Source organism: Molothrus aeneus, chromosome 6, assembly GCF_037042795.1.
Source record: "Molothrus aeneus isolate 106 chromosome 6, BPBGC_Maene_1.0, whole genome shotgun sequence".
NCBI classification, from domain to species: domain Eukaryota; kingdom Metazoa; phylum Chordata; class Aves; order Passeriformes; family Icteridae; genus Molothrus; species Molothrus aeneus.
The window spans coordinates 28,596,123-28,622,248 of NC_089651.1; the positions used below are offsets into that span (position 1 = coordinate 28,596,123).

General features: G+C 37.9%; 1 protein-coding gene across 3 annotated transcripts in view; it reads left to right on the forward strand.

Moving 5' to 3' along the window:
- COX16 (cytochrome c oxidase assembly factor COX16) overlaps positions 1 to 25,883 on the forward strand; it is a 46,316-nt gene extending 20,433 nt beyond the window's left edge. For all 3 annotated transcript variants that reach the window (XM_066551320.1, XM_066551321.1, XM_066551322.1), the window contains 2 exons: positions 11,654 to 11,716; positions 25,511 to 25,883. In XM_066551320.1, coding sequence (XP_066407417.1) covers positions 11,654 to 11,716; positions 25,511 to 25,627 — 180 coding nt within the window. In that variant the 3' untranslated portion in view covers positions 25,628 to 25,883. The remainder of the gene's footprint in view (positions 1 to 11,653; positions 11,717 to 25,510) is intronic.
- Positions 25,884 to 26,126: the final 243 nt, after the last annotated feature.

The following is a 26,126-nucleotide window of genomic DNA, read 5'->3' on the forward strand; positions in this document are numbered from 1 at the left end:
CCAGTGCTCTCACCACTGAACATGGACCAGAGCTGCTTCTAGGGTTGTCTTTTAAGGATGCTCTGTCCCGATCCAAAAAAGGCACAGTCCCTCCTTTGGGACACTTGTCCCCACAATCTCTCCTTTGGGACACCTGTCCCCCCCATATTTTTTCACCCCCTGGGGCCGAGGGGCACCAACACTGAACCCTCTTGGTTCTGAGGCATTGCCTCCCCCTAGAATGCAGTCTCTGTGTCACAAGGAACATGGGTCTGTCCATGGCTGTACAAAAAGAGTCCAGCAAAAGCCACTCCATCATCTCTTCCCACTAGGATTCTTCTCTACTCTTCCACTATTTCTCACTCGCCCAGACCTCTCTCACACTTGCACATTTCCTTCCTCATCTTCCACTCTATCTTCCAGGAGAGGTCAATGATCTGTAAAGTTCTCATTCTCCAAAAAGGGGTTAAAAGCTCCTACAAGCGGCCGGCTGAACCCCCCCTTCTTCTCCGTCCCAGCCGTGCTGCCGGCACAGGCCCATGTTTATCAAGCTTCAAGGTTACAGTCCCAGGCAGCGGCTCTCTCTCTCTCTCTCTCTCTCTCTGTGTCTCTCAGGGGGGGCTGCCCGATGGCTCCCGGTGTGTCTCTCTCTTTCTCTCTTCCACCCTTCCACCCCGGGGCTCAGGCCTACCTCTCTCAGCCACATGGCTTTCCCCTCCCCCTGCCCAGCCAGCAGCTGGGCCGGAGCAGAGACCCGAACTCTTTCCCGCCGGAAACCCAAGAGACCCCTCCCAGGGGAGAGCTCTGCTTTTAACCCCGTGTTCTCAGAGGCGTGTCCATGTCCCAATGGCCAGGTTAAATGCCAATATTAAAGTCTGAATATCCATTGGCCAAAAACACAGCATCCCAAAAAACACATTTCCTGTCAAACTACCACAGTGGGACTTAGTTTCTCAAGGAATGCCCTTCTACAGATGACTGGAGGAAGAGCCTAAGTAGAGACTTTATGCTTCAAGTCAAAAGTATAAATGAATAAAATGAGGTGAGATGAAGCCCGCCCTAGATATACTCTTTTGCTGGAGCTTCACTGGCAAGCTAACAGATGTCTTGAAGGTAGAGGAACTCTTATTTAATCTGTTGTTTGTGCCTGAGGCATTCCTGTATTCTGAAGAATCTGATTCCATAGGAGTTTGTCTTTAAAACATCTTGCTTGATTTAAGTGTGAACAAAATCAGAATATCTTCAGTTGGTGTTTGGTGGAATGTTTTGGGTGGGAAAGGTATCCTTTCTAAACCTGTCAGCCAAGGAATGTGGAATCTTTTTAGCATCTGGCACAAAACCTGGCAGAATAATCAAGTCTTCTCATCTAGCATTTTAGCATTTATTTATTTATAACTACATCTTCCTGTGTTTAATTGGTTTCAGTAAGCTAATTACACAGGTGCAACATGGCAAGGAATTGATGTTGGTGATTACTGTTTTCTACTTTTTCTTTTCCTTAAGCAGGTCAGGTTGGCCTGGGTCTTAAGTCTAATGATAAACTGGCTAATTTCCTTGTATAAGTAGATTTAGTTTATTTTCAAAGACTAAATGCATTACTGAGCTTGCCCCTAGGTCATCCAAAAATTAAGAAAATAAAACACTTAAATGTTTGGTGCTGTAGAGAATGTAAGGCATACATTTAGGATTGCTTATAGGTAAGAAAGTCTTTGTCAGTCAGTTACCTTTATATCATCAGGCATATTTTACTAAATTAAAGCAGACCTTGCTTTCAGGCATGGCCTGCTTAGTGGGAGGGGTTTGGAATTGTCTATTTAGTCAGGCAGATTGGCTCATTGTTGATGGCTAAACAGGTACCCTTACAGTGACTTTGTTTCTATTTGCAGGCAGAATCTGGAACTTGTTACGTTTTTTGATCATGGTTCAGAACTATATAAGGTAGTAATTTCAGTCCTGCCATGTGGCACAAAATGAAAGGGATAGCAAGAGCTTTTCATACCCAGTATTGTGGTGGTACCAGATGTTCAGATGTTTTCTCTCTCAGTTCAGTTCAGTCCAGAAGGATTGTATGGAAATGAGCTCTTTATCCATGTTATTCTTGAAGATTTTGAGGTTCAGCTGCTAGTGTTTGGTTCATGTTTTTGTATTGATTTCAGCAAAAGCTAATCCATTTTACTTGAGCTCAGATGACTTCTCTACACTGTCTGTGAAGAGCTGTCTGCTGAATTTGCTATTATACCAGACAGAGATGTATGTTTCAGTTTTTCAGACATCCTTTCAGTTCTGCATATAAACCACTATTTTTCTGTAAAAGGCAACACCAGAGTCAACTCTGGGATTCAGTAAGATTTTTGTTGCCACATTCTGAGGCTGACTCTGTATATATACTTTTGAATGGTTTCCAGTGATTGGATCTGGCTAGACCAGGTGCTTATTGTCACCAAAGACAGCTTACAGCACTGTAGGATGACTTTGAGTTAAGATATCACCTCACATTATTGAGCCTCTCTGTGATGAAATACAATATACATTGCAAGTACTAAGAGTTCTTTGTTTTAAACAGAAACATTTTTTCAATTTTTTACTTGATGGTCGCTCTGTTCTCAAATTTAGATTCAGATGAAGAGAAGGTTATTAACTGGAGAAACTCATTCTGATGCCATTGCAAGTGGAACTAATTTCAATACATAACATGTTGATAGCTTTTAGATATTTATATTTTATATACTACAAAGAATTCTGTTTGGTTTATTTAAATCCTGTCACATTGCCAAAATTAATTACTGGTATTTTTGCCTTGCAATTGAAGTGATTACAAGTGTGTAACTTAGCTTCAGGCAGTTTTTAGCCAAAACATAATTAAATATCCAGCTGTTTTTCCCAATGCCTCCCTCAAGCACCAAAAAACATCTAGCTTTCCAGACTCATCTTGAGAAGCCAGTAGCCATGATGTCAGCAGATCCCAGTCCCTAGGATTTTCTGGAGCTCTAGATCACTACCATTTTTACAAAGGAAATGTTGAAAACCTTTTCCCCAGCATGTGTCCATTTTAAGTGCAATTTCTGTCTAAATGGACCTTCCCTTTCTTCTCCTTTGTGTTTTGAGGCTTGAAGCCAAATGGTGCTGTTGCAAACTTCAGCTGTATAGCAATCTAAACAAGCAGAGCCCAAACTCAATTACAGAGAGGATGTAGGAATACAGGCTTTTTGGATACTGCTTAGAGAAGAGAGATGACTTATCTTATTAGTATCTAAAATGTATGAATTAAAATATTTTGCATTCATAATTCCCGCTGATTTTAGTAGAATTGCTTTGTTAACGTTGTATGTTGAGCCCTTAAAAGAAAAACCCTTTGCTATTCATGTTTTAAACTTAATTACACCAGATTTACCCTTGTAACTTTCTCTAAAATACCCATCAGAATGTCTGATCCTTCGACCAAGTAAACATGTTATTTATTAAAAATAGTGGCAAAATATCTTTCAAAACAAAATGGTGTATGATGTACAAGTGTGTTGGAAAGACTAGTAATTTAAAGTATAATGATTTGGTAAATTAACAGCTTTTTGTAAGTAAAAAGTATTAGAATATGATTTTTCTTCTTACTATAAAACTTCACTAGATGTCAGTGTAGAAAGTATTTTCTCTTAAATGCAGTGGGAAATGTAGAATAAGAAGTGTTAATTTCTTCAACATATGCAGATTTTAAGATGAGAGTTACTAGAATTTGGTAGTAATTTTTTGTAGAAATGCATTTTCAGAGCACTGAAAACAATTTTGATGAGTTGACACTAAGAATTGTTTCTGTTCAAAAAGACATTAAAAAGTCAAAATTTGTTTCATTACTCAAAAAATTTCTGTAAAAAACAGATATGTACTGTAAATGAAAATGATGTTTTAAAACATAATTCAAACCATTTTTAGGGTTAAAAATGGTAGACTTTTTGGTGTTGTTTTATATTCCTGTTTATTTTCAGTGAGGAAAAAAGTTAATGTATATTTTCACATAGTTCAAGGTAGGGCTTAGGCACTAACTTACACAGAGAAGAAAAGCAATGCATCTATATTTATAGATGTTTCACTCTGATTAGGGAAAGCATTCCTAATCTGTTAGTGTGCTTGTGCTTGTTTTAACTGTGTTATGTTTTTATATCATGTTTGAGGGATCAGACTATCTCTGTTCCTACGTGAGAAGGTTGATTCTTTGGAGTTCCTTGGGAGCTGGGTTTTTCTGAACATTTTTTGGTGTTATTTTCTTGAAGCTTCAGTGCTTTTATTGAAGGTTTAGTCTCCTATGAGATAGACTTTTCCCTTTAAATTAATTCCTTTGTGTTTCTGAACTGACACACCAAGTGAAAAATAGTGGTTTGGCTATTGTACGGTGCCTCTGGTTTCACTTGGGTTGAAGTGAGCTGCTGCCAGGAACAGTTTACAGGTGAGCCTAATTGAACAGCAGTGAGCACCTGGACACAGGTATTCCTGCTGATGTACAGAACTAACGAGGACACCCTCTCCAATACTCTTCTGTCTGATAGTACAGCACTGAAAAGATTCAGAGGAGATGAGCACAGACTGCTTCCATGCTGCCTTCAGCTGCCAATTCACAATTTCTCTCTTGAAGTTGCTTGCTTTGAACAGAAACTTAAGTGACCTTCATGTTTTTCAGAGCTATCACAAAGGGATTGATTCTGTGCAAAAATAGGATATGACTAAGGAAGCCATAAGGGAAAAAACCCTCTATAAACTATATTTACACTAGTTTTCCAGCCTGGACTTGCATAGTAGGTACATAACCATTAAAAAGGAATCTTCAAAAAAATGACCAAAAAAAATTGACTTTGCTGGAGTTGCATCCAAAGTTGCATTTTAGATTGTTTCTAGCTGTTAAGTATATTTTATTTTGAGGCAAAAGGGTGGGGTTTTTTTCCTAAATACTGGCATCACAAATTTACACCTTTTTTTTTTTTACACCAAAAGGAACATTTTTTTGTACTGAATTTTGCTGTGAAATTAAATTTATGCTAGCATACTCAGAGCCAAGATTTACAGCACTAAGTTGGTGTAAGTCATATAAATAAATGTGCAACTGAAAATCAAACTGGATGTGAAAGCATACCAAAATTAATTAAATGATGAATACTTCCTGTTCAGAACTGAAAATTCTAGAGTCCTTGTTAGTTTCATTGACCTAATATGGGAGAACTCTAGATATGCTTAAATGTTTGTTGAAGTATGGGATAATTTGGCCATCATATTAGCTTTTAATTGCATTTCCCATGACATTATCGCATAAAAAGTCTGGTACAGAGTTTGGGATTGTAGGTCTTTTTTTGATCAATCTGGAAACAAGTACAAGGTTTGGATTTTGAGAGATCGCTGGTGCACCATGTTCTGCAAGTCTGGGAACTGCTGCTGTAACAACAATTTATATTGCTCCTTTGGAAATGCCTGCATCGATTTCTGTCAGAGGCTGGATGAAATGGTTTTTTTTGTTTAGCTGTCTGTATTCTATGCAGATCATAGGAAAAACTCAAAGGACACAAAGCTAGGGTTTACATCTAGTCTCAGTTGTCTCCCCACTCTTTGTGAGTGTTCTGATCCAGTCAATATTCTTGGATCGTATCCTATGCAGTATAGAATCACAGAGTCATGGAGTTGTTTGGGTTGGGAGGGACCTTAAAGATCACCTAGTTTTAGCCCTCTGTCAGGGGCAAGGGCACCTTACTCTAGACCAGATTGCTCAAAGCTCCATCCAACCTGGCTGCATTTACAAGGATGGGGCATCCACAGCTTCTCTGGCAACGTGTTCCAGTGCCTCACCACCCTCACAGGGAAAAAGGTAGCCTTAAGTAAGTGGTTTTTGTGTATTAAATATTTAAGTAATGTAGCTGAAGGATTGTTGTGAATGAAGTTGCACAAAAATGGTATGTTTTGCCTTGCCCTTCTCTGTTACCTAAGACTGTATGCCAAAGAGCTTGGCATAAGTACAACCCTTGTTGTACCTTACAACCTCTACAAGCTTTGTTCCTTTAATTTCTTAAGTAGAACAGCAGTCAGCTTGGCTGTAGTTTACACTGCATTTCCTGAGTCCTGGGATTTATTCTCTCCCATCTACTGCTTCTCACTCTGCTCATAAACCACAACTTAGAATATTTATGACACAGATTTCTGTAGCAATTTATGGGAGTCTTCTCAAAGAAGATTAAAGTTGACTGATCCACTCAAGATTGCTGATTTTCCATTTAGAGGAGTTAGGCATATGATAAATGTTTTCAAAGAAGATATGCTGTGGGAGACTAGAATTGGTGATTATGGTTTACTCTTAAGTTTAAAAAATGGGTGGGGAGAACAAATTGAAAAATTTCATATAAACAGTAATTTTGTGGACTCTCTGTACTGTGGTTACTGCAGGAAAACTGTGTCCCATCTATTCATGCTGGGAAGGGCAGATGAAAAAATGAAAATCTCAATCCTAATTCATGTTCATTAAATTCAGGCCACTGTCTTCTCCCATTTCCAAAGCTGAAATCTTTTTCAGTGGGATATTATTTTGTGGAGGACAGGGTCAGAACAGAAACTCATGTTTTAGTAAAAATAACTAGCTTTAGGGTAGAAATATCTTCCACTGTTTTTCTGGAAATGCTTACTAAAGGGAAAGTCCTGTAAAACTTTGGCATGCAAATATTTGGTCAGTACCTGCCAGGACACAAGTATACAGTATGCTGCACTGACTGATGTGAGAGGAGGCTGTTAAAATCACAATCCTCTTCTCATGATGTGGCTGTCTCCTGACAGTTTCCTTGTGTAGTAACTGAACCCATCATTTTAGAAGATGTAATATATTCAAGTCTTGGTTTGCTCTAAAGCCCATGGCCACGAATAGTACATGGACAAATAACCAGTAACGTTTATAGCAGAGAAAGGCTGCTTGTGAAGATGGGCTGTTTGAGTTACGGATCCAGGCATATGTGTTCTGTGGACAGCTGGGATGCTACCGTGAAAATAAGAATGTGAGTCAACTTGGTGGTCCTCTCTGAATGCTCAACAGGAGTGACACTGCTATTCTGCTTTGTATTCCTGTGTTTAGCAGAACCATATAATAATTGGGGTTGGAAGAAACTTTCAAAACTCTTTTAGTAAAACAGTCCTGCAAGGAACAGGGAGATTTTCAAGTAGATCAGATTGCTCAGAGTCCCATCCAGCATGACCTTGAATGTTCCCAGGCATGGGGCATTCACCACCTCTCTGGGCAACCTGGGCCAGTGTCTCACCACGCTCATTATAAAAAGCATATTTCTTATACCTCGTCTAAATCTGCCCTCTTTTATTTTAAAACTGTCAACCCTTGTCCTGTTGCTACACACTTTACTAAAAGGTTTATCTGTCTTTCTTGTTAGCTCCCCTTAGTGGAAGGCCACACTTAGGTTTCCCCAAAGCCTTATCTTCTCCAGAATGAGCAAACCAAGCTCATTAGTTTGGTGCTCTTAGCCTGTCCCCATATGGAGAGGTGTTTCATGCCTCTAAACTTCAAAATGGGTAGTGATGGTATCCTTTGGGTTCCCTTGTGGAAGAGCTATCCTTTCCTTATCCTGGAGCTAAAGTTAGTGGCATTCACAAATTTCTCAGTTTCTCTCTACCAGTATTATTTGTTTCTGAGCCAAAATGAACTGTGGTCAATACAAAATTGTTAGCAGAGATTTTTTTTTAGTAGCAGCACTTTTAGGTTTATAAATGTACCAAAAATACTTGTGTCACAAACAAAAAATCCTCTTTACTGAGATGAGTGTGTGTTTTTCACAGGGCACTGCAGGAGTCCCTGGTTTGGCAGGGGCTGCAAGGACCAGTTATTCCTGCTTTGCTGTGTAATGATGTCTGCACCCCAAAGTGCACTGTTTTTAACACCTAGAAATGCTGTCCAGGTTCCAATTGAAAAACTGAAATGTCAGCCTTAAAATGAGAAGCATCAGCCTCATTTCAAAAGTTTCTATTACAGCCTCAAGTAGCTGCCTACTAAGATTTCTAAGAATGTTTCTGTGCTTAACCTCTATTACTTTTAGCTGTTAAAGATCTTTTTAAAGTCTGTTTCTTTGGGAACCTTTTGAAGTTAAGTAAGGGTAAACCTGAAGGAATGGTGGGAGTGTAAAATGGGACAAAATTCTAATTTGAAACCTGGATTCTTAAACCTTTTCTGAGATTTTTCTATATTGCACTTGCCCTCGCCCTTTCAGTTGATGTAATATGAGATAAGCCTGTATAATGCAAAATATGGAGAATGTTTTATTCATTTTTACTGCAAGTGCTAAAAGGGAAAAAATACACCCTAGAAAAAGAAAATAAGTAAAGCCTTTAAAAATTGTATTTATAGTACTGATTTCAAAGCCTTGCAGACAGCATCTTGTGAAGGTTGTCTAAATACTTGCATCAAGTATTTCAGTAGTCTTTCAGTAAGAATTTAATGTGAAATTATGCTGTAACTACACATGCACATATCTTTGAATTCTACATTTAGAGATAAACTCTGAATTTAAATGGATCTTAGAAGAGTAGCTGAGATTTTGCTGAACAAGAGGAGTCCTCTACTGTAAAGGAATATCTCTTCTGTTCCTTCCTGCCTCCTAAATACTGGTGGAGAGGACACTGTCAGACTCTTACAGCATTTGGGCTTTGTCTGCTGTCATCATCATATTTACTAATACAGATTTGTATCTGTAATTTAGCTGAAGATCTATTTGCCAGTGCATAGCTGAATACTTCTAGCTCATTTGGCAGTATGTGTTGTCATAGTAGTCATCATGGAAGCAAAATGTATGTTTGTATTTGGATCTTGCGGCAGATGTGTAATACAACAGAGCTACTGCTCTGGCATGGCCATTTTCCTGGCTCTACCCCCATTTGAAGTGTTCTCTGGTTATGATCAGTGATTGTGGCTCATATTGATGTTTATCTGCCTTTTCAGCCTTTTCAGAATGAAAATAGCATATAGCATCATTCACTTTTTTTCTTGTGATGTTTCAAAGATAGCACAGCATCGTACAAACACAGTGGAAACAAAACTTTTTAATACACTTTTTCTCAACTTCTGTATAGGTTCCTAAAACAATTTAAAACCCACCCATCTCATTTGGTAGCTGAAAAGCTGGGGTTTGCAGTCAAGGCATTAGAAAGTGCAGGTGACTGAATTACTGTGCCAGCTCAAGTGTGTTTAAATTATTCTGTGTGAGTAAGTATGTATATAGGGCACAGGAAATATATACTTGCTCCTCTTTTTTACTTTTTTTTTGGTGGAACTTGGGGCAAAAGAATCAGTTTTGTGGAGTGAGCTTAAGGTATATATGAAGTTTGCCCTCAGAACAGGGTTTAACTTGTCTTTTTGGGTAACTTAATTTCCCAAACAAAATTTCTGCTTCCAAAGAAGCAGCACTCTCTTCATTTTGCATTTTCAGGGTATTTTTTAAAAAGAAATTTCAACTAGGCTTCTTCATTTCTGACTTTTTGTTAATATTAAAGTTACAGCATCAAATTGGAAAGCTGTGTCTCAGTTTTAGCTGTCTTTGTGAAAGCAGAGCAGAGTGAAGACAGGAGAAAGTCTGAAGACAGAAAGGGCTGGAAGGAAGGAGAAGCAGTAGTAGCTTAACTGATTGTTTGCCTTTGCCTTACACAAATGTGGCCATGCAAACACCACACATTAAACAAACACACTAAAAATTGATAAAATAAAACTTGATAATAGGATATTGAACTGTCTTTGTAAGTTAAATTCTGGCTGTATTTAATTAAGTAAAAACAATGTTTCAACCATGATACTTTGCCTTATTATTAAATGGAGGGAAACTGTAGGATAAAATAAAACTGTTGCTGCCTTACTTACTGCAGCTTTAATTTCCCCTTGTCCATATGTGTATTGTGAGAACACAAAGCATAACAAATAGTGTTTGCATTTAGTTCTGAATACAGTGAGGTCCATGATCACTCTTCTCTCTCTGAAAGCAAGCTTCAAAGCCTGTCTGGCTGCCCAGAGACTTTGCATTTCTGCACATGTGATGGATGAGTTCGTTGTTCTAATAAAGCATGGCTGTTGTTGGAGGTCATGGTCACAGGAGAAACACAATCCATCTTTAATGAGGGGCACTTCTACAGAGGCCTTGGATGCCAAGACAGAGATGGAGCATTTAATTTTTTATTTGATGTAGAGGGCCAGTGCAGAGACACTATCTTGTTTTACATTTTTTTTTTTTAATTGCTAAGAAGGTGGGAGCTGTATCCGGTACAAACATTAACCATTTTAGATATTTTGGCTTAGGTCCCAAGTGTAATGAATCTGGAGGTTGCAAATGTGTGTATTTCTATGGCCAGATCGCTGATGAGGTAGGGAAATCAAACCTCTGGCCATGCCCAGATGGTGTTAGACTTGCCTGTCTGAGCATCCATCCTTAGGAACTGAGGTCTCACAGGCTGCATGCTAGCTAGCAGACAGTGCCTGTAATCAAGGGGAACATTATGGCCTAGGGAAGTTCTTCAGAGCAATTCCCATCAATTCACATAGTTGATGTGTATTTTAAGTACCTCTGATAAGTAGGAACTTGTGTTAGAAGAGAATCTGAAGGTGGATCTTCTCATTAGCTGGGCAAATTCTGTTACATGTATGCCCTCCTTTTTGTATTCTAAACTATTTGTAGATGTTGGGCCTTGGTTGTGATGAGGGTTACTGGGCCCTTTTTGTTCAGATCAAGAAGCAGCAAATTAAGAGTAACAAGTTTTCTTCACTGGATTAGTTATAGTTGGAGTAGTGTACAAGGGATATAGAATTATACACATTACCAGTCTCCTTACGCATTCATTTTGGTTTTTAAGCTCTAAAAATGAGATTGTTCTCTCATGGTGAATTTATTTGGTATTATAATTATATTGCATAAAGACTATGTCTGAATACTGTGTATGTGGCTGTTTGAGAAGAAGGTAAAACGCTTTCTCTAAATGTGAAGAATGCTAATTATCTTCTTCCCCTTAGCTTCTGCTCTTAGACCTGTGGGAGACAGGCGTTATTTAGCAAAGGGAGGGATGAACATCACTTCTTCCAGGCTCAGAAGAAGTTAAAACATGAAATGTTTCTGCTGTGGTTCATTGACATGTCTGTTCTTAGATTTGTTCTTTCAATAAGCATCTCTGAAAGGTGGCAGGAAACACCAGCACTGTCAGTACAGAATCAAAATTAGGAAAGAGCTGTGTGTTCACCAGAAAATTGGAAATTCAACTCATGCTTAGACTTTGAAAACCAGGAAACATTGTATGCCTATTCCCTGAACTCAACATTCAGGAGTATAATATATTCCACAATCCCAATTTTATTTTTCTTGTGTTTGTTTCATTTAATTAGGCTTTGTTTAGTTTAACAGTTTTAAACTAAACAGGTACGGATTTAAGTATCTAACGTAATGCAAGTGTTGGGCTATAGTGAAAAATGTGTTTTTAATATTTAATAATTTGGCAGTTAATGTGTTTCTTTTCAGCCCAATTCTTGTACTGTGTTCATCGTTCTGATATTGGAACAAATGGCACATAAACTCTTTTAGAGGAGAGGAGGGTTTGCATGTACCAGTACTCAGTTTATTTGAGGTTAAGATTTCTTAAAAAATATACTCTTAACATTTTTGCTGTATTTTTATTTGTCTTTCAGGTTGATCCAGCTTTGAAAGAAAAATTAAAACAGAACCGTGTGACACTGGAATCTGAATATGAGGTAAAATAAATTTGTTGCCTGGGGCCCATAACCTTGGCTACCCTTGATTACTCTGGCCGCTGGTGGGTCGTATCTGTCCCTAACTAAAATTAGATCAACCATCTGCCTTTGACTCACTGATGTCGAATAAAAACAAGGATTTATGTAAAGAAAGGTTTTTGAACACATAGTGCTTCTTTCTGAACACAGCTTTACTTTGATTTCCAGGCATCAAGTACAGTGATACAAATAAATTCACTCTTTCTGTGGTTAACCTAGTTTATAAATGTAGAGCTGATGTTGGCCTTAGAGGGAGTGTGTGTGAATGTACGTCAGCTCTTCTACTGCATGAGTTTGGATGATCTTTAGACCAAATTACAGAACAATGTGCATGATGTACTTTATCCTATTTCTTCTGTATCTTTGAAACAACTGTCATTCCTTTTACATGGTTTCAGAAAATTTTATAGAAAAATAGTTCACTCTTCCCTCAACACTGCATTTTCTTCAAATATTACTGAGTTCTAAAATGTCTGTTTTAACCAGTTCAGTATCCAGAGTCTTATAAATTTTCAGGCCTACAAAAAGCCATGTTAGAAAAACTGGAAAAAGCCTCTCTGTGACCAGAAACAAAGGATAAAGCTATTTAAGATTATTCTTAATGTTTTAAAATTAATTGAATCAAATGTCCAACTAACACTTCATCTATCTCTGTGGCCTTTATGCTGAACACAGATTTTTGTTTTCTTCCCATACCACATTTCTGTCACAAGCCTTTGAAGATCTCGATTGCACCCATTGCTCTCATACTTAGGTGTCCAAATGGCAGTACCTGATCTTGATAATAAAATTTTACTATTTTATTACTGTTTTGTAATTTGTCTGAAATAAAAATAAAACTTACCTTTTATACTTTCACAGGCCTAATTTCACAAAATATTTACTGGTTTTTACCATTATTGCAAATAGTTTTGGGCTTCCTCCTGCTATAAAGAATTGTGCTTTCTGGTGCAGGGAATAACAAGATGGAAAGTTCCAATGGAGACTCAAAACTTACAAATTCATTAAGTTCTGATTGCTTCTGGGATTACTGTCTCTCAGTTTCCATTCAATATATTGTAAGCCTGCTCTGATTTGTTTATGTGGAAGAAAAAGTAAAAAGAACCACATCTCAAACTCAATATCTTACCTCAAAATCAACAGATCTGTATTCAGATATACCATAGTCTTTCTTCAGAAGATGAGTAAATAGGTTAAGGAAAATATTTAAATAGCCATAATTCCATTATCTTTATGGATAAATCAATGCTAATAAAATACATCTGGCATAACAATATATTACAAGCCTTCTTAGGTAATGAGACTCTTTTCTGACGGACAGAAATGACAGAAGCAATCTTACTTTTTCTTAATCTAAACTGTAGAGAGTTCCCAGACTGAAATTCTTCCAGAGTAGTGCTTGGGTGTTATAGAGGGCAGATCAGTTCAACAAAACAAATGGATTTGCATAATGAAAATAGATTTGGATTATTGTTTTGAAATCTAATACCAATATATACTTTATTATGGGCACCAACTTGCAAGCACACTTTAATTTCTTGCTTCAGTGAAACTTGTGAAACTACCAGCAGTCCTGCACATAGTTTGCAGGCTCCACGCTGCTAAGTGTGTGACAATTTTAAGTCACTGTTACCTCTGTATTCTGGTGGATAAAATCTAACCAATCACCCCGTTGCAGCTAACATTTAGGAGAGTAGTTTTCTGTGGACCCCATCTTTTCCACACTAGAGGGGTTTGGCTGGATGTTTTTCTCCTTTCTTTATTTTTGACTTGTCCAAAATACAGCCCTTAGGAACACCTTCTAATTCAATATATAGGTCACATTGAAGGATTACACTGGTGGCTGTTACTAAATATGGTGTGATAAGAGATCAAGGGCAGTTAAAAAAAAGTTGCTGTTTTGATATGTAAAGCCTTATTTTACAATATTATTAGCATTATATCTGCAGTTGTTACTGAGGATACCATGCCAACTCTTTTGAAGCATGGTTGCCTGATAAATGCAAATGTCCTTTGGCCCTCCCCAAGATCTTACTGTCCTTACAGAAGTGTACATATTGAATTCATATGGAATTCTTCTAGAATGTCATAATTTCTTCTATAAGCGTACATATATGCCCTTATGGGCATATTGCAAGAAGTAAAGACATTTCCAGTATTTCAAACATGTTGAAGTCTGCATTTTGTCTCTGATGTGCTGGTCATGGTGATGTAAAAAGATATAATCACAGACCTAATTTATTGTGAGGAAATTAACATGAAGGCATTTTCTTACCTTCTCATTTACTAAATTATATCTCAAACTATAAAAGGAATGTTTCTGGTCAGGATACTATTTTGAGGAAGGAAGAATTTACATGTGTAATTCATACTGCATTTCTTGTATCTCAGATCTGTTAATAATGGCATTTATCTTGTGTCTTGGGACATGCCAGAGGAGCAAGCTACCTTTGCATACACTCTCCATTGTTTATGCATTCCTCTCGCACACTTTTGTGTCCTCATATGACCAATTAGACCCTGCTGCTCCCCTTTGCCTAATAAATCACAGCTCTGTCCACTAGTGATGCTGGTACTAATGTGAATGTAGTTCTGCTGCTGAGCTGGGCCTTGTAGAACACACTGTAAAAAATGTCAAGTGGTTGACCTGTGACAAAAGCCTGAGTATTTTATTTGAAAGGACAAAAATTTGTTTGAAAAAGGGAGATAAAAAACCGGATTATTATGATGAGTGAAAACCATTCTCGTGGTTGTTTAACAGTCATAGTACATTCCTCTTCATGTTTTTAATGCAGTCTCAAAATAGCATTCCTTATTCTAGCACTTGGTTTCTGTACTTCTGTGAAATTAATGGTCTAATAAGCACTAAAAAATCTGGCCTCAGTTACATCAGGCTCCAAAATATAGAATTGTTGTTAGGGGTTTTTCTAGCAAATAAAAGCTTCCTTAAGAATTTACTAACATTTTGCTGTGGGAAAAAATCATTTAAGTTTGAATCAAATATATGATATTCAGTGGGAATCAATAGCAATTGATAGTAGAGGAAAATATATTCCAATAAATAAAAACGTGAAGGATTGCTATGGAAACAGTAAATGAGTTAGTCATAAAGCAGGGAAGACTGATAGAAGATGCTAAGGGCATCAGAGCTGTCTGACAGGTAATCTGACAAGGACAGGGGTGAGAGGATGGTGTTGCAGCAAACCAAGAATAAAATAATGAGGATGTAAAATAATGAGTAACTATGTTGACAAAGTAGCAACATTCGAAAACATATCTGTATTTTTTTAGAGAAAAAAGTCCTTTATATTTGAATCAGATGTGCTTCCAAATCCCTTAATAATCAAACAAGATGTTAAATACCTACTAGACTCTGATGGTTTATAGCTATGTTCTAGGAATGGGCTTGGAAGACTTCAGTGGCTGCTGAAAATTTCAGTCTGGGAATGATGGTTTTCTGAGAATCATCACTAGGCAGGAAGGTGATACTATTAAAAGAGTTCTGGGAAATTTGGGACATTCAGGCACTATTGGGTACTTTTTTCAGTGATGTGAAAGAAATTGTGAAATCATTACTAATGTGCAAGTGATACGAAAATATTGCGATAGTAAAACTGTGGCAAGGCAGGGAGAGAGAGCTGTTCATATAACTTGCTAACATGGGCCCATTAAAAGTGCTAAGTACCTTTTAGAGTAACTGAAGTTATTTATTTCAAAAACTGAAAATGCAGAGTAGACTGCATTCTGAAAAGCAGCAACTCGGAAAAAGATTTAGGAGTCAGTGAATAAATAATTCAGCTTGATCTTCTAGTGTGATCTTGTGGCACAAAAGCTAATTCAGTGTATGAATATGAACAGGAATGGTAGATGTAGGAACAGGTGATTTTACTTCTGAGTGTAGCACTGGTGAGGCTGGGACTGAAATTCTGGTTCTCCTTTTGGTATCTGTGTTTTGAACAGGGCTTTAAGAACAGATTGCGGAACAGGCTGACTGTACTAACTTAGGGCTCTGAAAATTCCTTAAAAGAAAGTTAAAGATGTAAATAATATGAAAGGGACTGAGAAGAATGGTGTTTTCATATAAATACTTCCATAGGAAGAAGGTCATAGGAATTGAACATTGTTTACTGCAGAAATTATAGTAAAATTAGAAGTAAGATCTGTTCTTAATAGCTGGGAAGATCATTTGAACACAACAGCAAGAAAAATGAGTCTTCTGTGTTTCAAAATATCAAAACTAAAACTTTACAAGGTTTTCCTTCAACTGGTTGCAAGGATGGCATAATTGACATAATAGTCAAATGGTCTGCAAATGGTCAGACTAGAGAATGCTGATTTCTTGACTTAAAGAGTATGAATGTTGAGAAGGTTTCACTCCTAATAATTTGATAAATCACAAAAAGTCAACAATAGTTCTGGACAGAAGTTTTTTAATTGTTTGTCCTGAGAATTACAGCAAAAGACTTGTAATTACAGTATTAAAATGTATATTGAGGACAGTTGAAAAATTAAAAGAAGGTATTTGGATAGGTGTTTTGGGAATATAACCTATATATTTACTGTCTTAAAAGAAGAATTTGAATAAGCTCTTCTGAAAAAGACTCAGGCCACTTATTGCTTATTTGACATATCTTCAGGGGCCAGCAGAATGGATGAAACCTTTTTTCAGGGAGCGACAGTGTAGGAACACAGTAATTGCATCCAAGTGTGTGGACAGCAGGAGTGCTCTAGAAAGAAATTCCTGGATGCCAGTCATTGATATCTGCAAGGGTCTTGTTGCTGTCTTTATCAGTACCAGAGGATTACTGATTTTGTTGCTGTTCAAGAATTAACAGATTAGTGTACTGAACTGATTTGCTTCAATGTCTGTGAAGATAGTGGTGGCTAAATGCCTTGAGCTGTTTGAGAGCTGATGGAGATCTTGGGAAAATATCCCTCCTTAGTGAGTGTCATGATAATAAATAGGTTTAGATAAATGAAGAGGTTGAGATACTTTCTTCTTCCTTTAATCACTCTGTTCCTTCCATGCACTCTTCTTTCTTGGTGCATTGTCCAGCCTAGCCCTTAGATTCCAACTGCCCTCCATGTTGTGTCTGGGACAAGCTGAGTTTCTTGTATTTCAGTTTATTCACCTGTGACATGTTCTTTTATGTTTTTATTTCATTGTGAGTCTTCAACACAGTGTTTTGTAGAGAAGTACAAAGTTCTGTTATTTTATCATCAATAGAAACTGCCTTGGGAAAGGATTTTAATCTAAATAGTTTGTGTTAGGCATTTTATTCTGAGTAGATGTACAGTCCATACCCAAACCTATAGTTTTTGAACTTTTCTTTTTGACATCTCAATAGTTTTCTGTACCATAGTTCAATGTGTTCAAACTATAAACTCTCTTCAGAGTTTTTCATAGAGAAACACATGAAGGTGGAATTTGGTGATGGGTATGGTCCGGGAAAAATTCTGGTGGAAAAGTCTCTTGCAGGAAAAAAAGACAGCCTCCAGAGTAAAGTTCATAGGGTATCACTTTTTACTGGTGTTATTTCTGGATGCATCTCTATTTAATAGTCCAGTAAATTCTTTCATAGTCATCTCTTAGCACAGGATTTTTCCTTAACTGAGAGCTGTTTCTTTCATATATGTTTCATTTGCACTTTCCTTATCCAGTAAGAAGACACTGATGTCTAATAGAAGGAAAACAAGGTGAGTGATTATCAGTCAGACAGCCGACATGGTTGGGACTGTTACAAATGATCTCTTCTCATCACCCTCTCTCCAAAATAGAATCCTTAGTATCAATTTGCACTCCATGTGTGTTTTTTTGGTTTTTAATGCCACATGAATTGACCACCTCTTACCATGCTAGTGCCAACACTGTGTGTTGTCTCAGTCACAGAAAAGCCCAAAAGTTTGAGTAGGGCAAGTTGTATGCACACATCATGGCTGAATTCTTTCATTTATTGTGTTAATGAGTGCTGCTAGCTACTGCTTGTTCTAACAGGCTTACTGATCAAACAGAAAAATTATATGCAAGATTCTGGTGGAGGTTGAGCATGGAGTTTGCACACTTCTTAGCTAAAAAATCAAATTTCTAAAAACTGAATGAAGAAGTTCCCAAGTTTAATACCTGACTTCATTGTGTGTCTGGCAAAACTTGGTATTTGCCCAGGGATAGCTGGGAGGCATCACTGAGAAGTTCACAGGCTGAGGAAAATGGTGTTGGTTAGTCAATATGTAATTATCCATCTTGTTTATAGCATCTTCCCCTCAAGTCATTGGAGAGCCAGTGTCCCCCTGTGCCATCTTACAGCTCTAACACAAATAGTCTTTAAGCACAATGCACTTCAAAACCAAACATACCTTCCAGCTCTAGAAAGACCCCAGACCTTATCTTCTAAAACTTCATGCTGTAAAAATTTTAAAAGATGCCTTGATCTTTCTAAGACAGAAGTCTTTCTGATTTGATTTGAAGACCTGTTGGTTCTAATAGAATGACAGGTAGAGTTATTCACATATTATTTTGAACTGTACATTCAGCAGTTTTGCTGAGAAGTAGCTTTACTGTTACTGGTGGGAATAATGGGAATAATGCTCCTATTATTGTCCTCATCAATTAGAAAAGGGATTTTAGCTGTAGAGAAGAAACAGGAGGATGTTTTCCCCTATGAGAAATTGCACAACAGCACAAATCAAACAGTAGCCACTGATATTACTGAAAAACTATTTATGGCTGAAAGATTTGAAATTGCCCTGTTAATGTTTAGCCCAAATCATAGTTTCTCAACAGAGAAAAGCCTTCTCTTTCAGCATATAAATTGATAAGCAAATTCTGGAAGAGAGGTGAGTGGAAAATCAGCAGGGAAGTGTAGATGAGAAGCAGAAGTCCTAAACTACACTAACTGTGTGAATGTTACCTGAACCAACTGAGACCAGGGTAGAGGGGGGGAGCATGTGAGAGGCAGGAGATTGAGCCCACCAATTCAGAAGGGTCAGCTGCTTGGTGAGGTTGACTGCTGATTTGAAGGAGTGTGGTTACATTAAAGTAGTTTCTTACTGGCCTGGATTTAAGTTTAATTTGACACTGTTGTAAACCTTCTCTAGTTGTTTCTTTTCTTATGTCCACACGCTTCAGTTAGTAGTTTCATGGTGGTAACTGATCATTTCTTGTTGTGGTAATCTCTTAGTCTTTTGCTGTGGTGTTCATTGCAGCTTTTCCTTCTCACATAAGAAACCTTGTTTTTCATATCTCTTCGGAAGGAAAAACACCATGTGTGACTCATGGGTCTCATATGTTTTTATCCTGGTACACCTCATCCTTTTTTTATTAGAGTATCTTTTTATCTTTATTAGAAGGACAGACTGTGCCAGATTTTATATACAGAAGGTAAAAAAATGTCCACACTTCCAAGTATTCATAGTCTTAGGAAGTTGTTTGAAATAAACCATTTCATTGGGGTCAGGAGGGCTTTCTGTGCTCCAGATAGAGATGTGCTGTAGAGATCTGTATGGTCTTAGCAGCAAAAGAAATGTAATTTTTTTACTCTTACTGGTCTCCTGCATTGTTAAAGATCACACATCCCCTTCAGTCAAGTTCACCTTTATTTAGTTGATAAAGATGCTGCAAACATCCCAAAAGTCTGTCCCTGGCTGCTTATATTTTAGAGACTTGTGCTGCAGTAACTAGGACATCCCTTTACAAAGTTTAGTATGATATAAACTTAGCAAGAACAAGGAGTCAGATTTGGGAAATTCCTTGGTGCTGTTGACTTGGCTAGGTCTCCCAAGTAGTGAATTTAGGGATAAATCTTAGTAAGCACCACCTCCCTTTCTGGGGCAGGATAACCATAGCTTGATAAAACTTTTCTATATGAGAGAAATTAAAACTATCCTAAATGTACCTAATTGCTTAATTAAATGTGGAATTCACTGAATTTGGGATGTTTGATCTTGAAGTTGTACTACTGCAATCCTGCTATTATTTATGTTGGACCTTTCTGAGTTTCGTTTTTGCTTAGGAAAAGAAGATACACTGAAAGTAAATGACCCATGCATGCATTGTTTTGACTTTGTCATAAAGCTTGTGAATCTTTTGGACTGAGAAGTCCATCTTGGGTGATCTGCAGCTGTAATGCATAAATAGCACTGGATTATCCTCTGATGCATGCATTGTTTTGACTTTGTCATAAAGCTTGTGAATCTTTTGGACTGAGAAGTCCATCTTGGGTGATCTGCAGCTGTAATGCATAAATAGCACTGGATTATCCTCTGAGATTTATTGTGGTTTTTAAGAGATTCTGAATTTTAAGAAGGAAAACTGCTTGTAAATTAGGATGAAATCATGGCAAGGCCTAATTCCAGATGGAAGTTTGTCTCATGTTATTTTCTCTTACGTTAAAAATTCAAGGTTGTGTAATCATGTAGTTTTAACTGAGTGATAGAATTGTTTAGTTTACCGAGCACTTTGTATCACTATAACACCTTCACATAAAGCTATGACAGTACTCTGTGAACATTAATTAAACTCTGTGACACCTCTGAGGTGGAGGCAAGTCCTGTTTGCATGCTTTACATATGGAAAAGGTTGCACAGACAAACTGGTGGTGCAGTTCCTCAGTACACATCTTCTGTGAAATAGTCACTCAAAGATGTTTCACTTCTCTCTTCACCCACTTCTCTCTTCACTCTTCATCCTTCAGCCAGTTCAAGTGTTTCCATAGTCCTATGCTTCTATAGGATTTGTTCATAAGCAGTATGGATTTATTTTCCTAAACTATTTTGTTGTTTCTGGTTGGAGCACAGCCCCACATCATTGAATTGGCATAATTAAAGGGGAAATAATGCATGGGGAAAGAGTCTCTTAAACCAGTTCACCATAGGTTAATTAATTGTGCCATAGATGAATGCTATTGGATCCCACTGAATTAAGCAACAAAGCTTCTATTGGGTTTTGCCAGTCTTCAGTAAAGCCAAAAGGAGAAGCAGCTCTCTGGATACTTACATGCCAGTCCCCCCTCACCCCCTGCAATTCTTCCCTTAATGAACAAAAACTGATCTTATTCTGGCCATATTTTGCTGCTTACTAACTTGCTTGTTTTCTAATATCATAAAAACTAAACATTCTCTAATTGAAAAAAAAACCCTTCCTTTTAAACTGAGGATTCAATCACTAATCATGGGCTATTAAATCCCAGATTATTAAATCACTAATTGCAGATATTAAATTATGTCACTTCCTAGGCAAAGTAACACCCAGTTTATATTAAGAAAATGAGATGTCAAAAAGATGGCTCTGTGAAAGAGTTATATAAAAAACCCCACTAAAGCCATATCAGTGCGATGATGAAGATTTTCAGTTATACACAAGACAGCAGATTCAGTGTTAGCTGTAATTCTGTACCTCTTCATCCATATATCATTATAGAGCTCCTCAATATACCTTTTGTCTCTTTAAGCTTTTTTGACACCTTTAAAAAACAGACTGTTCAATTGGTTTAATTCTTTCACTGCCTCTTACAGCCATGAGGATATTTTTCCCTGGCTCATCTTTTGTCTGCAAATGGGTTTGCTTACTATAATGATGGGAAATAATTTGCTCTCTACATCAGAGCTATTTCTTTCTGTGGTGTTCATCACAGAATTTGTTTCATCAAGCTTTAAAGTAAACAGGATTCTCTTATCCCTCCTTTCACATGTGAGAAACTGAGACTAAAGCCAAGCATTTTTGCAAGTGGCCACCTTGAATTTACTCAGCCTGAACACTAATAGCTCTAAATGAATTTCTGCAGACTTCAGTTTGTGTATTGGGGCATGAAGACTATCCTGCAAGAGTAGAATTCAAGCTCTCTTTCTAAATTTTATCTTTTTAACCCTGTCAGAGGCTTATAACTTGTACTTAAGCCAGGCATTTGAACCAGCACTTAAGAAGTGAAGGTCTTTTTATGTCCTTTTTGGTACCTTTGCACCAGTCAAGCCATTTGATAAGTCTTAAAAGTCAAGTGTGGCAAACAGTTGAGCATATTTTTCCTTTTCACTGTGCCTGTCTGAATAACTGCATTTTTCCCTTGAATTTACAGCTTCTGTCAGTCCTGTACTCTTAAGAGGCAGTTTAGCTGATTTAGGGAGTGAATCAGTAGATTTAATGGACTATACTGATCTTACTTTAAATGGCTAATTTTCAATATCCTTTGGGCTATTTGAGACAAGCAGGAAAAGTGCTGCTGATCTGATCTGATTACATTTCATTGTAGTCTCCAGTGATTGAGTGTTTAGTACATTTGAATTGGGAGAAGTATTTCGAGTTTTAGCCTTCCAGTTCATATGAATTTCAGTTTAGTAAAAGCTGGAAGTAGTTTAACATGTGATGTGATGTCTTCATAAAGTTAGGTAGGCAGTATCCAAGTGGCTCAAATGAAAAAAAGAAATAAGAAATTAAGAAGACCTGGCCAGATAAAATGAAAGATATTTACTTCAGCTCCATGTGAGACCAGAACTAGCTGTTTGCCTGAATTCTCACTGTACAGCTCAGGGAATCTGAAGGAGCTGTGTAACTTTGCAGCTTGTGCTGCACTTAATTAAGAGGACTGGTCTTATTCTCATCACTAAGATGAATTTACAGTGTAGCTATGTGCATGTCTTTAGCCTACATCTAATGTAGCTATTTATTCTGGGATGATTCTGTTGTAAGAATTTTCATGTCAGTGACCAAGCAAAAAGGGTAGGGTTTTACTCAGTTGTATGCAAGGTACTCTCTTGGTTTAACCCCAGCAGCCAAGCCCTACACAGCTGCTTATGCACTCCTCATGATGGGAAGGGGGAGAGATTTGGAAAGGTAAAAGTGAGGAAACTCATAGATTGAGATAAGGCCAGTTTAATAGCTAAATCATAAGGTGCTGGTGTAAGCAAAGCAAAACAAGGCATTCATTTACCAATTCCCATGGGCAGCAAGTGTTCAGCCATTCCCAGGAGAGCAGGCTCCATCACATCTAAAGGTTGCTTTGAAAGACAGACTCCATCTTTCTGAATGTCCCCCTGTTCCTCCTTCTTCCCCCAGCTTGACATGCTGAGCATGGTGCCCTATGGTGTGGGATATCCCTGTGGTCAGCTGGGGTCACCTGCCCCAGCTGTGCCCCCTCCTGTGCACCCTCAGCTCACTGGTGGGGTGGAGTGAGAAGCAGAGACAGCCTTGGCATTGTGTGAGCTGCTCAGCTGTAATGAAAACGTCCCTGTGTTACCAACATTATTTTCAACACAAATCCAAAACATATCCCTATACTTGCTACTATACAAAAATTTAACTCTACCCCACCCAGAACCAGCACAGATACATTTGAAAATAGCTATTCAATAGGAAAGCATTGCAGAACAGATTCTCACATCCCCTTTCAGTAGTGACACTCCTTCTTTTGCTTATCCACATGCAACAGTTGTGCTCTGTTATTCCAAAATTGGATAGCTTCAGTTCAGAAAGTTGGAATGTCAAATCATTCTGCCTTCTGATGACTGATAATTATCCCACAAACTAAATTTTTGCAGATACTGTTCCATGGTAGTAAGGAGGGTGCTTTTTTCTTGAATTGCAGTAAGATACTACAAAGTCTTTATACATGACACAAAATGTTAATGATCTCTATAAATACAATGATAATAAAAAATTATAGTCTTCCTATGTATGCATTAGAATCTTTATTTCTTAATTGATTAATAGATCTTATTTGTCATCTCAGGCAGTGCCATTCATTGCACTGCACATTGTAACCCTTGGTTGTTTTATTCTGTCAGTGCATTCCAGTGTGTTTTCTAGGTACCTTTATGGTTTCTATTAGAAACTGCCAAGATATTTTCTGGTACTGATTTGTTTGGATATGATAGTTTTGAAATGCTTCCTGTTTTTTGACAAACCTGCTCTCTATAAAGCCTCTGTGAAGTTTCAGGGACAAATTAATATGAACCTTTTGGTAAAGATCCTCAGTACGCATGTCTCTTTTGATAGACTTCTTTATGTAGCCTATCTTTAGATACCACAAGTTTTGTTGTACTTATTTTAAAAGTTGATTAATGTTCAGGCTTTGGGAGACAAACAACTTTGGAATAGTTGTGTTCCTCACAGGTGTGTGATACCTTTGTGTTGAATTAAATCAGCATGCATCCTTTCAGTTAAAGCACAAGGTTATTTTAAGTGTAGTTTCCTTGAAGCTTCCATTAGAATCAGATGTTAAATTCCGAATTTGCAATCAGAGGAGATAGTCACTGATGGATGATGTGTACCTTTCCTCCTTCTCTCTCCTTTCATGTCAGTTCAGATCCCTCCTGGGGAAATGAAGTACCAGCTAAGCATAAGATGTATAAAGTAGTAAAGACAATTCTTCAGAAAGACCTATGCCAACTCAACAAAAAGTTCAGTTGCTCTTACCTTGTGAAAGTCTGCTATGTTTGTGCCTGTGTTCTCATGTATCTTCCGTAGAGTGTTGCCTAATTTCTTTTGATATCTGACTAACCTCATTTCAATTTCCTCAATTGTAGAAATGTCAGGAAACTTTCACATAACATGAACTAAGCAGTAGGTCTATTCTATTATAGCTGTTGAATTTTTCTGCAACTATTATTCAAGTCCCTGGGTGTTTGCCATTTATTTGAATGATTGATAGTAGACAAATTAGGCCACAGGCTCAGGGCAGGGTGAAGTATTTTCTGGTGTATTTTTACAGCATTTGCTGAGATTAGGCCTTGATCACAGGTCAGGTTTGAGTCCTACTGCAGTTAAGTATCATTCATTACTGGAATGCAGTGTTGCCCTGTTCAGTAGCACCCAGGACAGCGCTGATTCTGGCAGTGGTGTAGACCCTCTTCTCAGTCTCCCCTCCATGTCCAATGTGCTGTTCCACAGCTGCCCTGTGGGACTTGAGGTCTGTACCCTGGGAAGGGACAGCTAAGCCTCTGCCAATGGGACTGTGGAGATTCAGTACATGTTTGTGTTCTTTGACTGCAGCACATGGTAGGTGAGGTCAGAAGGGCACCTGTTCTTCATTTATGTTGCCTCTAAGTCATTGGTAGTTCTATGGAGGGATGATAGGACTAGGCAAAAAAAAAGGTGATTAAATCTAGTTTTTCAATACCTGACAGTTCAGTCAGGTAGCATATCTCATATATGACTTAGTAAGAGGCCTGTCTGTGGTGGCTGGGTGCCATGGGAAAACTAGTCAGCAGAAAGCATTGCATACCTCTCTCAAGTTAAAACCACATGGATTGAAGGGGTTTGCACCGTTGCTGTCTCTCTTTGTGCTAGATAACGAATCTTTTCCAGCATGCTTTGTATATTTGCTGACAGGATACTTCAGCTCACTAACTACTAATCCTTCTGTTTGAGCTAGACCAATACTTGTCACTCCTACTACTTCAGTGTTTGGAAGACTTGCAGTTGAAGAACAGATCTAGAAAACAAAGTGAGAGGAGAAAAAGGGAATACAAGGTATCTTCAGTCTTGCTCAGATGCTGCAGTGCTTCCTCGCCTTAAATGTTACTTACCTGCTGACAAGCAGATTCAGTAATGCCTATCTTAGTCATTTATGTAGCTGTATGGATAACTACTAGGTTTTTCTTTCTTGCTGAACTTCTCATGCAGACTAGATGAAAGTTCATCCACCCAATGGTGATATTGCGTTTCTTGTGAAAAAAAAAAATCAATTTGGAATCATATGTACTTTAAATCATGGATCTGTCAAGGTGACCCTCTTTTTTTTTTTTTTTTTTGCTGTTTGTCTGCAGAAGCTGGAAAAATCCAACTTGGATAACTGGGAGAACATCAGAGGACCCAGTCTGTGGGAAGATTCCAGGACAGTTCAGAAACAACGGCGGGAGGCTCTCCGTCTCAAGACAGAGTGACTGAGAAAGCTGCCTTTGGTGCCTCTGGGAAAAAAAAGTCTCAGGCTGGACTGTCTTAATTTTTAATCCAGTGTCAGGAACAGACATGGGAACATTTGCACTGAGCAATTCAGCTGGTGTAAATATAAGTAACTGTGAGATCAGTCCAAAAAGCATTGTATTATATGAAGCTCTTTGTTTGCATCCATTTGTGCAGAGTACCATGGGCTGTATATGTGAATTTTCAATTAAAAAAAGCTGATTATTCTACTGAGAATATCCCACTGTTTTTCAGTCTCTAACATTCAAAACTGCTTCAGCATGGAATAACATTTCAAGAGTCACTTGTCTGTACCAGAAGTTGTCATCCTAATGAGAAAAACAGTGCTGTTGTCTAGATGTGTGTGACCAGGTAAGTGCTGCTTCAGGGAGTCCCTGTATGACTTCAGGCTCTTTAGCTTGGAAGGGACTCTACAGGCATATGAGCTGTTCAGAACAATGAGTCCAATTTTGGCTAAGT